At 46.1% G+C, this 18995-nt stretch overlaps 1 protein-coding gene across 1 annotated transcript in view; it reads left to right on the top strand.

Annotated features, from left to right (window-relative positions):
• The window catches only part of LOC119396506 (glutamate receptor ionotropic, kainate 2), a 347512-nt gene that overhangs the window by 261340 nt on the left and 67177 nt on the right, over positions 1–18995 (top strand). The window contains exon 3 of the mRNA XM_037663756.2: positions 15807–15968. Within this exon, the coding sequence (XP_037519684.1) occupies positions 15807–15968 (162 nt within the window). The remainder of the gene's footprint in view (positions 1–15806; positions 15969–18995) is intronic.

Genomic DNA, 18995 nt, shown 5'->3' with positions numbered 1-18995 from the left:
TGTTTGTCGTTATTCTAGATATATATCGTGATCCAGCTGCAGAAATTTCAGCTTCGCTATACTTACTTGAGCCTTAGTCACATAAGCAGCGCTCTCACAGTTCAGATCAATGAACGGTCGGAATCTTTCTTCTGAGTGCAGCACGGCTGCGCCCATTTAAACCTCCTTGGCTCCGCCAAAGTAAACGAAGATGACGTAGGTTTCCACGCCCACACTTTTGGCGCGTCCGTGTGGACGGAGCAACACAGTTTTCGTTCGCGTATTCTAAAGGTGCTACTGCAACAACCGCGGAAGAAATTACGAAATCGTCAACAATGATGTCGTTCCTTGCTAACCACGAAGTTTTATGGAATTCTAAAACCTCTTCAGCTTCCCTTAAAGGCGAAAGCCTTAAATGCACATGTTGATGCTCTCGTCCGCGAAATTACGAGACCTTGCGAGACCTCGAGATCTCGTAATGACCTTGTACTAGTGGTGACGTCATGACATGACATTGTGACGTCATCACATGACATCGTTGCTTGGTTAAAGGTGGACGGATCACGGAGGCAGTGAAAACTACGTGAGGTGCAGAATGCTTGCGGTATGTGCGTGTGTGTGTGGGAGAGGGGGGAGGGTCAACACAATCCACTGAGACAAAAAAGAAGAAAAAGACGGCTGTCGCCTTCGAGTCCTCTTAGGCGAATGCATAAGGGACCGCATGAATTATTTCGATGTACCTTGCGTAACTATTTCGCTGGGAGAACAGAGGGCAGTTTCACAGCTCAGGCGCTGTCCGATTACCTGAACCAGAATGCGTCGACACGTACGCTGTCGTGAACATTTGCAACCCCAGCTGTGAGAAGGGCTGTGTCGACACCTTCTGAACAGGACCGGCGCGTACGTGCACGAGACGGCCCCACCTGCGCTAAGTGATCTCGAGCCTGAGTCCCCTAAGTGATGACACGTGGGGCATGAGTCGGTCGATGAAGAACACGTATGGCATCAACGAAGTGGGGCGGGGGGAAGGGGGAGGAAGAGGAGAGATAGCGCAGAGAAGGGCTTCAAGGTCTAGGAAGAGTTCTGGTTCGAGGTTTTAGGAAGGTCGAGTGAAGAAGTACGGAAAGGTGTTTGGCGAGGGAGGTTTCGATGTACGAGTGCGAGCAATCGTTGGAGGATGGGGGTAGGAGGGGAAGCTTTTGCCGAGTGCTTTCCGAAGCGGGAGGCGCTGAGTGCTCGGGCAATATTTGCCCATCGGAATGGCGCTTTTGGGTCAAGCGCGCCGACGATCCGCCCCCCCCCCCCCCCCCCCCCATTCGCCTATTTCATCCTCCCTCTCGTTCTCGCCTTGCTGCCGCTGCACTCCCCCTCTAGGGCAGAGAGATGGAGAGGGATCAAACGGTGCACGATGATCGTACGAATTAGCGGGACAACACACCGATGGCAGACCCTACTTAGACGTCGATGTATATGCTCGTGACTATGTGCCACCTCCTCGCTTCCGTACTCACAAACACACACACACGCACACGTCCCTCAGATGGGTCTCAATTGCTCTATTTGCACAGCTAAGAGAGGAAGCCGGGCGTACAGGCATCGATGGGTGCGCGCCGATGCAGTTTGTGCCCCGTGCAAACATTGCTCGCAATACAAGTTATCTCTCGCGCTATTTCGCCTACAAATAACCTTCAACATGTTTTCGAGCCCTTCGCGCAGGCTGAAATGCAAGGTTGACGTTTGTGTTTGTTTCGTCGTATTCTGAGCGTGAGTACCTGATTTAAGGTGTATCTGCGATAGGGACGGTGAGTTAGCAACCATCGCGTCGGCGCGAAACAGCTGGCATATCTGTGTATACTCTGTCACGTGCTGAGTTGAAGCAGTCTGATTGAAATTCAATCCCGAAATCGGTGTTACGGTAAGCGTTCTTGCTCGCAGCGGTTGCATGCGAGTTTAACCGTGCTAAATGTAAGCTACAAACTCTAGCAAATTTCTTGCATTGTTTGTCTACATGCCCTGACTACTTCCCTGACCAAGCTATACAGTCTGGTAATAAAAAGCAGTGATAATGAAAAAAAATCATTCCGGGCCGTTGGCGCTATCATGAAACAGCTCCACTAACGTGAAACCTGTGGAAAGGCGAAGCATACAGTGTGCGCCGGTGTTTCCCACAGCAAAATCACTGCTTTATGGGCAATGAGAGACAGAAGAAAGATTAGACACAGAGACCGCAGTTTATTTTTAGTTAACGTGCACGCTGCGAATCTTTATTGTTCAACTACGCACAAGAGAAATCTCCCACCGGCACTACCACGGCTGTGGCACTACAATGCAGGTCAGGTGAATGGTTGTGCAGCGCGAGCCGTCGGTTTTTTCAATCAAGAAACTCGCTAGCAGACGCTGTCTGCGTCGGCGTTGTCTCTCGCGGGCGAGGGCGCGTTCTCGTTGTTCGCGAGCTGGTAGTTCATCGTTCATCGCAGTAAAAGCGTTTCCGTAGTCTACGCGCGCCGTTCGCTCTCTCTTTCGCCGCAGGGCGAGCGCTGAGGCGGTGGCGCCCTCTCTTGCGCTCAAGCAGATGGACAGGACACGACGATGCCCTCCCCCCTTTCCTTGTACATTCAAGCCACTTACAGCCACGGTCACGTCTGTGTAGAGCGCGCGAGCAGCCGGTTTTTGCTCTGCGGGGCGACATCTTGAGGCAGTTTCGGGCTCTGACGTGTTCAGCCTGACTACTAGACCGCGCATGCTCCTGACGCACCGTGTCAGGGCCCGAAACTGCCTCAAGGTGTCGCCCCGCAGAGCAAAAACCGGCGCCTGGCGCGCTCTACACAGACGTGACTGCGGCTGTACTCTCTTATTTTCTTAGTCTGTTTATTCGATATAGGAAGTCTTGACGAGATATCTATAGTACCCTATATAAAAGAAAGCGTGGCGAGCACAGTCTTTGATGACGTCGTAAGGGCATTCCATACATATTTTCTTAAGAGAGATAAATGGTCATTACATTTATCGCAATCTGCAAGCTACAGAACGGATGACGTTCACGTGACCAAGAGAATAATGTTTGCTTTAGTACTGTTCATACGTCGGTTGTTTCGAATGTAGTGGTCGTAGAACATGTAAGAAAGGTTGATGTAGAATTTAGAAGTTATTATATTCAGTTGGCCGTCGACCATTATCGAATCTTTCCAGATATCATGTTTCCACTGCAGAATCAAATTCCTGCGAGCTTCGTAAAATACGTTGTTGCACACAGTGACAAGCGCACAACCATTAGCTTCACTTATTATTCTCTGGAGAACGAGCTTTAAGGCAAGGCCATCAGTGAATGTGAAGCATGCACCATCGAGTACAAACTGAAAGCAATCATTAGCAACGCGCAGTAATATCTCGTTTCCTCATTAACGATCATTTCCGGGTAATATCGTTTGATAAAAATACTGCTTTCTCTTTATCCATTTCCGGGAGAGCCTATCTCTTCAATAACGGAATTTTTTCGCGACTTTGATCTCCGTGGTATAATGATATATTACATAAACTGCACCGCATTCATTGAGATACGCGTGATGCGTTAGAACAGAGGCTGTAAAAATCAGGAATTCAGAACAATTACCTTTTGTATGCCTTCTTTTGCGATCGACTCGCCGACTTCTTTAATGACATGTCCTGCAATGACGTTGGCTGAAGTATTGTCTTACAAAAATATTTAGCGCAGTACGTTTTTTTAATGAATACGGGCCCAGGAAGACTGAAGAGCGCAGTTCATGAAATTTGCGATAGATTTGATGGTGGCAACGCTTTAGATTTCCGTTTCCTGTGGCTGTTTATTCGTTTCCTGTTGAGGAATGTGACTTCTGGCGACATAATAGTTCCGTGCACTTCCGGAACAACAGTGCAATATGCACTGTTGATTGGAGGTACGAGCAAGTGTAACTGTGCTATTACTCTGCTGCCATTCGTGGAACACTGTAATATTTGTTCTATATTCGGCGGTGATTCTAAGATGCATAAATTATACACATAAAAAAAATCACCGCCATATCCCCGCCAGTGAGTGTTGTTAGAGGAGTTTGCTCGGAGATGATCGGGTCACCCGCGAATCCTCCGTACACATTACCCTGCCATCATATATAGACGTGACAACGTTGTTATATATACATTAGCCCTCTTCGCTTCGGCCTCCCGGGCTCTCACCGCAGGGTCTTGGCGGCGAGTCCGAGCTGCTGCTGCCTTGGCTGGGGTGTTCATGCTGCGGAGCGGCAACGAAGAGTGTTCACTTAGTGAGCTCCCGGCGAAGAGAAAGGAAGCGCGCCAAACGAGAGGCGCGGCCCTCGAGCAGTCACCTAACTAGCGCATGCGCCGAGCGTGGTGTGTTTGAGCGGCGGCGCGCCATCTAGTGAGCATTCTTGAAATCCCCGGAAAGAGCGCAGCTGCGCTCCTGGCGGGACCAATGAGAAGTAGTGTACACGCCGGCGGTTACGGACAAGGCGCAAGCATAAGGGGCAAGCTCCTAAAAGAACATTTGATATGCACCTCACAACGAGTAGGTGTTTCAACCTGAAAACGCCGTCTAAACAAACTCGTTCTAATTGAAGGGGTCATAACAATAAACGACATGACAAGGAAGAAAAACAATGTATCTTCACATGTATCAATCAACTAGCCCAAAAAAGCTGTACTTTTAGACTTCGTTGTAGTTGTTTCACGCAAGAGCTGACGTTGCGCCCAACGTGCTTCCTGTTTGAGTGAATTAGCAAAATACTAATTAAGCGCTGCCCATCATGTATGCCCCATATTCTTCGGACTCCCCACAGCGACATCGTAGCTCAACGTCCCCAGCCTCCAGAACAGTAAATTAATAATCTATAGTTACTGTCGTAGTTTACTAATCTATCGTACCTGTGCGTTCGCACTGTGCTCACGCTTTGTGTGTCTGTTTGCGCAAGTTCCCAATGAAATTCACTTGCAACATCGTTGATGGCATACTCAGAGAAGTTGCTTAGAATAACAGAGAGCTGAGCTATTTGGTGCGTATTCATCTAAAAAAGAAAAAAAGAAATACAGGGCATGCAAACACGTACACAAGAGAGAAGTCAAAGCCCAACCATTGGTGTCTATGGTGTCTTGACTTCTCTACTGTGTCCGTGTTTGCGCGCCCTGCCTTTTTTTAACATGGGAAGTTGCTATTGGCAGAACTCCATGCCACGTGACCTCTGCTTATTTGTGTGCTGTGTTAAAGGTTGACACAGTAAAGTGTGTGTGAGAGAGAGAGAGAGGGAAAAATTCTTCGTGTGCCACGTTACGCACTGCGCTTTTTCGAGTCCTCAAACAAGGACAAACTTGTAAGCTCCTCTCGCGAAATTAAGATCCTCGCCACAGCGACACCCATCCTTCAACCTAGCCGCTTCTTTCAGCCATTAAGCGATTGACACCCGCAACCGGTCGACGTAGTGGCATCGTTCCTCTGGGAAATAGTATCCTCAAGTGTCCCTTGCCTTTAAGCCTGCATTTGGCAAGCTTTGGGATCACGCGAGGTCTACAGAATAAAATGAGTAAGAATCATCCACGTGCTCCATCCATCTTTTCTTTTCTTTTCTTTTCTTTTCTTTTCTTTTCTTTTCTTTTCTTTTCTTTTCTTTTCTTTTCTTTTCTTCTCTTTTCTTTTCTTTTCTTTTCTTCTCTTTTCTTTTCTTTTCTTTTCTTCTCTTTTCTTTTCTTTTCTTTTTTCCCACGCAAGCGCCCTTCGTTGATCGTTTAAACGGGCAGACCGTAGTGCTGCGTCGATCCCTTCTCCTTTGGATGGTCGTGTAAACGTGCTCTCTTTACCTTCCTTCTAGCTTATGCATCGTTCACTTATACACCCAACGTCGCTGTTTCCTCAATAACTTAGGCGCAGTTAGAGAGAATGGTTACACTGTACCCAGCTATTGAACTGCGTGTGAGTAGTACAACCACCCCGCTTGTATACCAAGAACAATGCTCAAAATTCAGAGCACTTGTAGAACTTCAGGCGGATAGTAAGATTATTGCGGCTGTTAGAGGAAATATATTGCTTTAGTGGACCTCGGTTCGCTTACGGATGTAAAGTGTGATTAATGTAATAAATTCTAGGGCTTTAGATACCAAAACCACGATGCCAGTATGACGCACGCTTTAGTGGAGGGCTCCAGAAATGTCGAACATCTGGTGTTCTTTAACGTGCATTCACATCGCACAGTACAGGGGCCCCTAGCGTTTCGCCTCCATCCCAACAATACCGTCGCTGCCGGGATCGAACCGCTGACTTTCGGGTCAGCAGCCGAGCACCGTAACCCCTGTACCAGCGCTGCGGACAAATGTGAAGCGTATAGGGGTAATAGTCATGCACCTGCCATGATGGTATTTTTTCTCCAATCATCGGTTACTCTTTGTTTTCTCTTTTTGAAACGTTGGTTACTGTTTATTGCTTCACGTACTGAGAAACAAAACGAAAAAAATTCTCTCAAGGTTCCTTATGCCTTCACTTAAGACGACTGGAAGGCGAAAGTCATCATCATCATCATCTTCTTCATCTGCCCACTTTTGACCGAGCTACGATGTCATGTGGTGACGGCATCATGTGACGTCACATCACGTGATGTGATGTCACGACGAAATTTGTGACGTCGTGATGACGTCATATGGTGACGTTATCACGTGGTGATGATTTTTCGCACCACTCGTCCCCGACGCCGCATGACGCCGATGGTGAAATTTCACGTTTGATAAGGGCTTTAAGGCTTTCCCTTTAAAAAAAAAAAGAAGCAGTTTTATCATTTGCACCAGTGTTACTACCGGCCGATACTCAGAATTCTGCAACGAATTATAATCCTTTAAAACGCGCACTTCAGTCAGACGTCCTTGCTCATTCGTGTAGGAATTCGGCAATTCGCAAATCGACCGGCGAAGCCATTTCAATCGTACGATGGAGAGCTACAAATATCGCAGCAGTAACAAAGACAAAAAAGAAGAAGAAAGCGAGAGAACCTTGTGGAACCTTGTGAAGTGGGCGAAAGTGAAAGCATCCGAGCCCAGATGAATTAAGCGGTTCGCCGAATAGTAGGAATCAGCCGAAAATTCGCGCCCTTTCGTCCTCGCATCTTCCACTGCTCCCAGCTTTCTCCTTTTTCTGTGCCTGTTTCTTGTTGTGGCGTAATCACCGTATTCTCTTGTCTATATACTTCTCTTTTAATGGCACTTCTCTCATGCTACACCCGAAGAAGGTGTCTGGGTGTTCGCACCAGGGAGGGGGTATCTTAAGCGCTGTGCGACTGCAGTCCCTAACCTCAAGGCTCTGAGCGGACACCCCGAGCTCGTGGTAGCAGAAGCAATTTGCGCGAGGCGAAAGCCAAGGACAAGATGGCCTCAACCCTCGCGGCAGCAGTTTCGGTTATTTGCTTGCAGAAAACGAGGACATTTTCTTTCTTTCTTTCTTTCTTTCTTTCTTTCTTTCTTTCTTTCTTTCTTTCTTTCTTTCTTTCTTTCTTTCTTTCTTTCTTTCTTTCTTTCTTTCTTTCTTTCTTCTTTCTTTCTTTCTTTCTTTCTTTCTTTCTTTCTATCTTTCTTTCTTTCTTTCTTTCTTTCTTTCTTTCTTTCTTTCTTTCTTTCTTTTTATGCCCTGAAATTTTTCTCCTTATATATGTTCCTACAAATTCCTGGTGGTGCTCAATTTAAAAGCTCTACTACATTTTGCAGCTATTCGGTGCTTTCGGTAATGACTCCGAACACTCCTACCTAAATGAGGCCTATCGAATAGCCGCGTTAAAACGATCTGCCCCGAAAATAGGCTCATCTTCGGGGGGCCCCAGTTTAGCTTGCAAGCACTTTACTCCTATCTTTAGTCGCTTTCGCAACCTCATCGGGGGTGTATTCAAGAGTATCTCATGCCTTAAAATTCACTTTGCGTGAGTGGGCGCTCGATTCGCCAAATGAGTTTCGTTGCTTCGAGGGCGTTTACCGAAAAGAGCCAGTTTCACATCGAAGGCGATTTGAGAGAGTTTGCTGATAAGATGTTCATTATCTCTGTGCCATCGACCGCGTCGCGTAAGCAGTGTACGTTGAACGTCCAGTTTAACTTTCGTCTGCTACGCTTAAGTTCCTGGGCGAGTGTTTGTAAAACGAGGCTTATACGACCTTTCATAGCGTGATTTGAATCCTCTAACTTATAGTCTATATTATGTGATTCAACTTTGCTAGTGCCTTACGTCCTGCCTAATATGCTGCATTGCCGATAGAGTTTCACAGAAGCTAGCTTTTACATGAACAACGCTAACGGCGCGCCCCGAGAGTCGTTAAACAAACAGCGCACTTCGTGTCACCTGCGACTGGTCTGCCGTCGGCGCAGCCGGTGCCGTAATCGCTAACATCGCTGCTTGAGCCGAGGCCGCTAGCCAGAGCTGGTGGCGTAATCCTCAACCGATTGAACCGCGTTCTCCGTTCAGCGTTGTGGACGAGCACGATTGTATTATGCATGTATCGCGATGATTTCAACAATGCGATGCGGCGGTCATGTTTTGTGCCCAAGCACGGATGAGTTAGTGTACTGAGCGCATGTAAGGCGACGACGAGAACACGTTGCAAATGATTATACGAACACAATCCGCAAATATGAACGCGATTAACAGCAAGGAGTTGAAAGAGGTAATTGCGTGGTTTTCCGCGCCATAACCACTATATTATAACGCAAGCCCTAGCGACGGCCACCATATGTGACTGTTCGTGGTTATATGTTTCACAACGATAACAGCACACGAGCATCACAACAACAACAGTAACATCTTACCGAATTTTTGTGTTATGTGTGGACGCTTGATTTGTGTGAATATTTGTGTTTTGTAAACTTTTGTGTTGAGCGGACACATTTTTTTCTGTTGAAGAATTGGGTGCGCAAGTTTTCTTCGATATGCCTTTGTATATTTTTGTGCTTGTTCTCTACTTTGCGACGCCAACTATTATGCAAGAGGAGTAGCCGGCGCCGCGCACTGGCACCAACCTCTCTTTATATATACTTTATATAAAAAATTCAGCCAGTTCCACGCCTGTGCAATCTGGATAAAGCTGGCATGCAAGCGCCGCAGCCTGGCGAACGAGGAATGAGTTCTTTCTTAATCTTCTTTCTTTCATGTTTGTTTATTTCTTCTTTTTCTACGTCTTCTTCTTGTTTCTTGTTTCGTTCATCTTTCTTTATCACTTTATATATTGCCCTCCCTCCTCCTTTCCCTCCTCCTAACCCTCACATCATTCCTCCTAGCCTTCACTTCTGTTTCCCACCCCTTGTTATGCTATACTGTACATGGTTATGCTATGGTTTACCCTTTCCTTCCTCCTCACCCTTGCATTACTTCTTCTCACCCTCACGTCCCTCTCCCACCCGCTTGCTATACTATGATGTGCATGTCTATGCTATGCCAGGAGCTCCTTGGCACATACGCGTATTCTGTGGCGCACACCCGACGAGTTTTGTGTGGACATGAACGGCCGTACCTCCAGATTAAACAGCTCCGCTGTTACAACATCATCATCATCATCATCATCATCATCATCATCAACAACAACAACAACAACAACAACAACAACAATAACAATAACAGCAGCAGCAACAACAACAACAGCAGCAACAACAACAGTAACAACAACATGCATGTTGCGGCCCTTGGGGGTCGTCTCAATGTCTCCCAGTTGATTTTCCTCTCAACAAAACAAGCCTGTCGAACTTGCACGATATTCCGAACGCTTGCCTGCTCGACCTGCTCGTGCTCTCCGTTCGCGGCCGCCTCATGAATACATCACCAGCGTCGGCGGCGGCCGATGATGGCGGGGTCCACGAAACAAGCGGGCCAGGCCATTCAACGGACGCAAATGGCCCTTGTGGCGCATCGACAGCGCGGGAGAAGTCGAGTGTTTTCCACCGAAGGGGCGCCAAATCGGGATGAATGCGCCGGAGTCGCGGACCGAAAGCTGTTGGCCACTGCGAGTGAGAGAGCGAACGCCGCTCTGGCAACCGTGGGAGGCTGTAGACGTCTGTCGAGGTGAAGAGCACTCTTCATCCCTATCTGCAAAACAAATGGACGAGAACGGCGCGCGCCAGCCATGGACGCCATTCCGTATCGAAGCCACGCAGCCGCTTCCATCATCCATTCGATGCTCTCCGTCGCCCCGTTTTGGTTTCTTTTTTTTGTTTTTTGAACCCTTTCACGGTGTTTTTTCGTCCCGACGACGTACGACCTCGGTTGAGGCGTCGACTTCCCCGGAACGTTTGACTTTGTGGAAGACTCGGTATGCAGTATAGATTTAGAGGCATTGGACAAACAATGCTCGCGGTGTTGATGTATACGCCTCTGTTGGTTGTTACCGCGGGCGCGAATTCGCGACAGCGAGTTCGTCGGAGCGTAGGGAACGAAAAAAGATTAAAAAAATGATGCAACTAATAATAGTAATAAAAATATATAAATACACAGATGGGCCTGAATTTCTCGTTTGTGTTGTTTATGGTGAGAACCGTGTTTGAGAGGCGCCAACGCATTTGTTAGCTCGGTATTGCCGCCGAGTAAGGGCTGGTCGCTGTTTCGAAAGATCAACAGGGACGTTTGTTTCATTGATGCTTTTCGTGAAACAGGGAATATCTGAAGCGGAATGACAATGGGCAGGAACAGCAAAAACAGAGACCTTGTTGAGAGAAAAGAGGTGGATTGAGAACGTAAACAGAGACTACGTTTTTTATTGTTTTCTCTTTTTTTTTCCTTCGTGACGAGGCGCCAGCTTCATGTTTTCGTTGACTTAGGCGGTGCTGTCGTGTCGGTCGACGCGCATCTGCAAGGCTCATTAATGTAAGTTAGTTTCGCGCAACTTCTGACGTTGGGTTAGGGATAACTAGATTAAAGCAAACAAAAAAAAACAAAAAAGTGGTAGTTCATATTGGGAAAATTGGTGCAGCTGGGCACCGCCAAGTAATGTGGGGAATGGATGGCACACTCTAAGATAAAGTGTCGTTCGACTCCCTCATTTTTGTGGTTCCTGACTATGTGACACGTGAACTCTCTGTGGAGTTCATTATACTCTCTTCGGAGAGTCATGTGACCCACAAGAGAGTTAACGTGACTCTTTAAAGAGAGTCATATACGTGGCAGGTCACGAATCACCGAAAAGAGTAAAACAGACTCTTTTATTTTAGAGCGCGTGTGTAGAATAATGGAATCGTTCGATTAGTACCTGCCGTACGTAGCCTAGTACGGCAGGTATTAGGCTACGTTGTATGAGATTAGAAAATTTGCTGGCATTAGGTGGGGTCGGCTGACGCACAGAACGAGCACTTATTGATCACTCGCACATGCCTCTGTATACTGTAGTGCACATAAATAATGATGATGACAATTGATTGGCTGCCGAATATGCTCTCAAAACAGGATCAATCAAGTAGAAACAGGCTCTTATGCTTCGTCTTTAGGTATAGTGTCGAGAGAGTCCCGCACAATACACTACATGTGGAGTGACGTCGAGGTTATTTCACACGTAACATACGGGGCTGCATTCGCAGCGCATTTCGTTCGCATAATTTGTTTGTCCTTGTCCCGTCACTCCCATTAATATATGTACGTAAATACACTCGCAATGTTTGCCGACGCCGTCCCTTTCGAACCGCTCTGATGCACACCAGGCTTTAGGAGTTCGATTTTCGATGGTTGTTTACGGCAATAAATAACATTCATTACGTTGGTGGCAGCTACGGCTTTCAAACCTAACTTATCTAGGACAGCCGTGGTTTTCTCGGTCGATATCCTGCCTAGTATATACTGATGGCCTGGCTGGCTGGTGAGCCTTCGTAGTAATGTAGCAGTGCACAAAAGACATTCACACACACGCATAAAGAAGACACAAACGCAACACCCAACCCTACAGTTGTGCTCAGTTCCAACACGATTCCGTTTCAGTGTAGCCGTCTCATTGCTTTGTTACCTAACCCGTAACGTTCATTCAAGTTAGCTTCCCTTTTAAACTAGAGCGCTTGGCACTTTACCTCGTTCGACCTAAATTCATAGAGACGCGCTTGCTAACTACGACTGGGCCATTTCAGTGCCATTCAAAAGCTTCGGGAGCTGTACATGATTTTGGAGCCGCTGAATTCGGCAGGAAGTCATGTATCTCCTCGCGCAAGAACGCCTGGGGGGCGAGTTTTTTTTTTTTTCATTTCTGTTTTCTGTAAGTTCCACTGCGCTCGGACTTATCTTAGAGGAAGCGTAAGGGAGCCAGAGTACACTTGTTTTCAAATCGAAGACGAATCGCCCGGAAGCTCGCCAGCTGCAGTTATACGGGCGTCAGGTTTGTTGAAGGCCCTCACTACTCACACACGAACGCGGAAGGAGAATCTGACAGATTTATTACGGTGAAGGTCCCTCTTCTTTTCGAGGGCGCCATAAGAAGGCAACATCCGGGAACCTTAGGCCGCCCTGTGTACCGTCCCTGCTGTGCCCATCATTCGGGACGTTGTGATGGCACGAGTCGTCTCCCCCGCCTTCACGATATCGACGCACTCCTCAAATGCAGCAGACCGTGTCCTAAGAACGACTCGCGATTGATGGGCGTCCTCGCCGTGGAGATGTCTCACGTAGGCGACGTCGCGGCTGACGCCACACAGCCGAAGAAAGCCGTCACCGCGTATACCAGCACGTTGCTCTTGTCTTATATACAGCGGGAGTCGTAACGTCCGCTTCTGCGACAACAACGACGGGACGACGTATGAATCTGTCGCAAGGATTCTCCTCCATATATATGTGTGTATATCTGTATATATGTACACACACACACACACTGAACACACGAGACACAGTTGTACCGCCTTGTGCCACCACTGGGGCGAGTGATATGAAAAGATGGGTCCTGGCCCGGTGGATCATCAATTTGTGTACGCCCGTGTCAGGTGGAGGGAAACCACGCGGCGTGCTATACCGTCGGCTGTTGATAGCCCCCTCATGAGCGGTTAGGGATGAGCAGGCGCCTGCGTATTGCTGTTCTACGCGCGGACAAGGCGCTGTAATACCGCGACGGGGGACGCTGTTTGTCTCTCTCTCTCTGCGCTGCGTGTACGAAGATCAATGAATCAAAGGCGTCCGTCTTGTATGCGGCCTCATTCGTAACGCCGATGTGACTGAACAGAAAGTAGTAGTACGGGGGAATCCTTTTCTTTTTTTGCTGACTCCTACGACGAGGTACGACGGTGCTATATGCAACCTTGCTTCAGGACTAAGAACGCTCTGTTTACACACGTAGTTACACAGTGGTGTGGTTGATTACAGCGCCGAACGAAAGCATGGGAGGTCCTGAATGTACTTCGTCGAGCCATAGCAGTGTCTTGCTTTTTTATTTTGCTGTGCAAACAATAGAAAGCAGTACTAGTCATGTGGACTTATAAGGAATTTTTTTTTCTCTTTTGTTTCGCGGTTTAACAGGCGTACTTAGTGATCCAGATAGTATCTGCCCTTATCTAGTATATAGCCACATAAAGCTAACTAATACACAAGACAGCTGAATTTTTTAAAACTGAAACATTTTGAAAACACTATTTCCAAGAAATATCCTAATATATATTGGAATTTCGGAACGCCCGAATGGTAGTACAAGAAATGACGACTGTGTCCCGCTGTGCGGAGATAGATAGATAGATAGATAGATAGATAGATAGATAGATAGATAGATAGATAGATAGATAGATAGATAGATAGATAGATAGATAGATAGATAGATAGATAGATAGATAGATAGATAGATAGATAGATAGATAGATAGATAGATAGATAGATAGATAGATAGATAGATAGATAGATAGATAGATAGATAGATAGATAGATAGATAGATAGATAGATAGATAGATAGATAGATAGATAGATAGATAGATAGATAGATAGATAGATAGATCTAAAGGAGCGAAGAGGAACAGAATACATCGAAATCATTGCAGGACAGTGTTCGAACAACGTTTTTCTAGTCTTTATACTCATACCCACGCGGAAGTGAGGAAGAGTAAAAAAAAATCAACAGCGTAAAAGGCTAAAAATTAAATAAAAGTTAAACAAAAGCAAGTAGCACGAGAACAAGCTCGAAAGCAGTGGGCGTGCAAAGCAAACCCCCGTTCGAATACACGTTTTTCACGCTCCAACGACGCAATCACAAATACCGTGTCGCAGAAAGAGGAGCGCGCGCTGTGTCTTGACGTGGGGATCGCTTCTTGCGATGTGCGAGCGAATTCTTGTCGCGACCATCTCGCCGAGCGAGGACTCGGCAACCATTCCTTGTTCGTTTCTTCTTACTCCTTAGCTTCTTTCTTGTATCCCGCCAACTACGCGCTCCGTACCACTCTTCGCGCGCTCAGTGCCTGGGGCAATTTTTTATTTCGCGGTGACAGCACGAACGATGTGGCTGCTGCCGCTTCGGACTCGCTTCGGACGATAGCTTGTCCCCAAGCGCACGCTTGAGATAACCCCCGAAGACGACGCCAAAAATTCCGCGCTCCAATGAGTTTTGAGAGAGTCTCGAGCTGTTTTAGCAGGAGCCGGAGAGCTTTTATCGAGTGTTATTACGACACCGCAAAAATTTTTTTTTTCGCAAAGGGCCTTTCGGATTGAGCTTTCTTTCGGTCTCGCCCAATCTATATAAACCTTCAGCCACGTTGCGTACCGGAACCCGACAACTGGGATATCAGTTGCTTCTATGTGTATATTGTACATTGCTTTGGAACGTGTCTCTTTAGGCCTTATGTTTGCCGCAGAAACAACTGTGACAGTTTTGCTACACTTCGCGCTTTCGCAACCAAGTAACAGTCAAGATCAGTCACCGCTGCACCCATTATAGGTCGAACAGTACTTCGCTTTGATTCCAAGTCTCTCCTAAGCAATGAGTCTCCCAGAAACTGAAAAAAAAAACCATAGCTAGTATGCATTCTTCTGGTCACTCATGTGCCTATATCGAATTCTATGCACTGACACAATGACTAAACTACATAATAGCAATATCATGATCTCTTGTAGGCTAGTCTATTTTTAAAATCTGTGATGAATACTCATGTCGAAGACACATGGCATGAACAACGTTTGCAACAATTGAGTTCACATAGCCGAGCATGTTAATTCACTCGGCCGAATATTTCCCTATTTCCCCATTCATTCTTCCCTATCTAGGTGTATAGACAGAGAGAAGGCGCGACAGAAAGACTAGTAGCATGATGATGATGTTGTGCTGAGAGAAATGCCTTTAGCCTGCTACTCCACTCTAGCAATGGGATTGTAGGGAACATCATAATTATAAGATGAGACGAGGAGCTTAATGTTGTGTGCTGAAGTTGATGAGTGGGCTCATTGAGCTAATCCTTTGCTCTTTGTCGACAGCGCATGCCTTTATATTTGATCTATCTATCTATCTATCTATCTATCTATCTATCTATCTATCTATCTATCTATCTATCTATCTATCTATCTATCTATCTATCTATCTATCTATCTATCTATCTATCTATCTATCTATCTATCTATCTATCTATCTATCTATCTATCTATCTATCTATCTATCTATCTATCTATCTATCTATCTATCTATCTATCTATCTATCTATCTATCTATCTATCTATCTATCTATCTATCTATCTATCTATCTATCTATCTATCTATCTATCTATCTATCTAATCAGTAACGTCTGCACTATTAACAGCAACCTCTCCGTGGCTACTTTGCGAACACTTTGTGCAAAGTCGTGGTCTGTCGCGCTAGATTGTATGGCGGGCTCAAACGGCCTCTTGTTTATTTTTTTTCTTCCCTGACGCGCAGGAGCCCTCTTCACCGACGACCAGCGCTCATCGGCGATGGAGCTGGCCTTCAAATACGCCGTGATCCGCATCAACAAGGACCGCAATCTGCTGCCCAACATCACTCTCAACTTCGACATCCAGCACACACCCAAGGGAAACAGCTTCCGAGCGGCCAAGATGGGTGAGTCACACTCAGACGCGCACTTTACTTCTGCCGAGAACCCAAGAGACAGGGCTGTGACGTTCGGCATCAACGCTGTCGCCGGAAGTGGCTGCGGTGTAAAGGTCAAAAGGAACACACATCCTTAAGAATTGGTTCTTTTTCGTCGTCAGACGGGCCCGTATGCAGCTAATCTCGTTACATCGGCTCCTAGGCGATGTTTTTGGAAGGGGAGCATGGCAGAGAGTTATTCCGGGCTGCGCCTGACAAAGCTAATGTCATTCGAAGTCGATTAGTTATCGCGTCGCCGACTGGCATTAAATACGTCAAGGGCGCCACCCGTGCTCTTCTTATATCATTGAGCAGTGAAGTGAGCGTAACTTTAGTGTACTCAGCATGCTCACTTGAATCACAATTCTCTCTTTAGTCTTATTGTCTGTGAACAACGTGATTAAAGATTAACTCGTATTGACGGGTACCAGTCGTTTATGCGTAGGCGTTAACACGAAATGGTAATGTTTAGATACAGCTACTAGCGAGCTACTGAGTCCTAATATACTTTAGATCTCACATGCTGCACGTGAGTGCCGGCGGCGTCGGTCTGGTAGCCCCGGATGTTTCCTTGTTTTGAGTTCACCAATCAATAAAAGAGTTAGTCTAATAGTTTTGGTATGACTACGTCTATGAACGGAGACAGCAGGCCCATTTAGACCTGGCAGTATTAGCGTTCGAATTCGCGCGCAATCATGGCTGTTGCCTGCATATCTACGAAAGTTAATCTGTAGTGTACCACTCTGAGATCCCGCATGCTACGTAGTTCAGCTAGCGTGGCTATAGCCCCGACCATTGACGTCAACTTTAGCACGGAACCTACCGGCCTTTTTACACGGTGAAGATAAGAGCAAACGGGAAGCTTGATTTCTCCGCAACGTTAACACTCTAGCAGACGAAGAAGTTAAAAAAAAACAGGAGTGAGTTATGTTGTTTGTTTTAATGAGTAGTAATTGTAAGGCGACAACAACACATTTCAAATGAGGATACAGCAACGTTAAGTGAAGACGAGGCAGGAGACATTGACGCAGCGCGCTTTGGTGACTCTCCCTAATCTCATATATAACCACATTTACGAAAATATCAGTGTAGGCTTTAGTATAGGGGGCAAACACGGGCGAATACTTGCAATTTTTAAAGTCAAATGTCTAAGGACAACAACAATAAAAGGATGCAACGAATTCGACTCACTGTAATCATGACACGTGTATACATACTGACATGGCGTCACACATGCGACTATACGCATGTCACACAGGTCACACATGTGACTACACACGCTGGAGCGCATATAGCTGTGCTTTAGAGCGGATCTCTTTCGTGCAACAAAGAAATGATAGCTGCAACAAGCCGCGCTCCAACTCCCATCTCCAGTGATAATCGGAGGTCGCCCAGCACCGCCACGCAGTTATTGTCGTAACTAGCTAGACGTGATCACCGACGAGCTTGATTGCGAAACAAACTCGGGCACAGCGGTCGCAACTGTCGGCGATAATAGCGCTAGAAGAGGCTGCGACGTGCAACTGTGGCGTCGTTTATGTCCTCCGTCACCTCTTCCCCTTCACTCGGACCGCGTCTACTAAAGAAGGCCTCATGCGTTACGCGTGCCACATTTCGACGGCAGTCTGTGTCCTTCGAGGCGACGTCACCCTGCTTCCACCCATTCCCTTGGTATTCTCGTAGCAGTTATATACCTGTCACACAGCTAGCTGGTTCTCAAGACAGGCAGCGAAAGACGGGGGGGGATCGAGGGGCCGAGGACATAGTTCTGTCGAGGTTATAAGCACATGGTCTCGTACATTGCGGGCTGCTTCGCAAGCGCGAAACGAAGGTGCGCGCGCTCAGAAAGTGGATTGCGCAGTACTAACCGGCGGGGTCGAGAGATTAACGTGCGACATTCCACCTCGAGAGAGCATTCCCTGACAGGGCGAATTCCTGGCATTGCCGGCGTATCAGAGCCCCGGCGCAAGGCCGTAATGAGGGCATGCCTTCCGAGCTTTCTCTCTGTGTGTTTTTTTTTATTGTCCAAAGATTTTATTTTGCGTTGTTTCTGTTTTGTTCGTTCAGACACGCGTTCTAATCTTATTGCGTAAATCGTGCCGCTGTTGCCTGTCTCTCTTTCCAGTAGCTTCTTTTTTAATTTCAGTTTTGTTTCAGCACAAGAAACCACTCTTGTAATGTCGGGTCACAGTATACATCAGTGATCACGGACTTTTATAAGTTAAACTTTACTCAAATTGAATTAAACAAACACATCATAAAGCACATTAAAATCTGAAATCGATTGTTAATGAGAATATCAAGGAGGTCAACATTGGAGTGTTGCTGTGAACACAAGTGTGTGTATTGGTTTCCCGTTTGATGGAAATGCACTTTGTGTGGAAGTAAAACTCTTCAAGCTGTAAAAGATTCGTGACCGAATTCTCATAATGTGTCATTTATTTATTTATTTATTTATTTATTTATTTATTATTTATTTATTTATTTATTTATTTATTTATTTATTTATTTATTTATTTATTTATTTATTTATTTATTTACAGAATATCTGCATCGCCATAAATGCATTACGTAGGCAGGAGCATCAAAAACATAGCCAGTTAAAAACACCAATTTGCACATATACATGTATATACACTGATTTCCAAAGAACACCGTAACATTTTCTGAAGAAAACATTAGCATGGCTCAACGAATATATATTTAAAACACTTAGCACATACACTTATATCTGGAGTAATTTCACAACATTGAAGGAAATAAATTATCTGATACATTCATCCAGTCATTTGTTAAACTGTTCCAATCCCTTATAGATTTTGAAAAGAACGGGTAGTGAAAAGTTTTGGTCCTGATTTAAAGGTAGAAATCTTTTGGTTGTTATCAGTGTTAGTAGATATGTAGTCTGGTTCGAGAAGGTAGCTGCCACAACTGGTACCTGTGTTACAGTTATACATTTGGTACAATAATCCGAGCCTTAGTTTCTGTCTACGCTCA

The sequence above is a fragment of the Rhipicephalus sanguineus genome, chromosome 6, assembly GCF_013339695.2.
Source record: "Rhipicephalus sanguineus isolate Rsan-2018 chromosome 6, BIME_Rsan_1.4, whole genome shotgun sequence".
In the NCBI taxonomy this organism is placed as follows: Eukaryota; Metazoa; Arthropoda; class Arachnida; order Ixodida; family Ixodidae; genus Rhipicephalus; species Rhipicephalus sanguineus.
The sequence above is the reverse complement of the archived record's forward strand: the minus strand, read 5'-3'. Positions and strand labels throughout refer to the sequence as shown.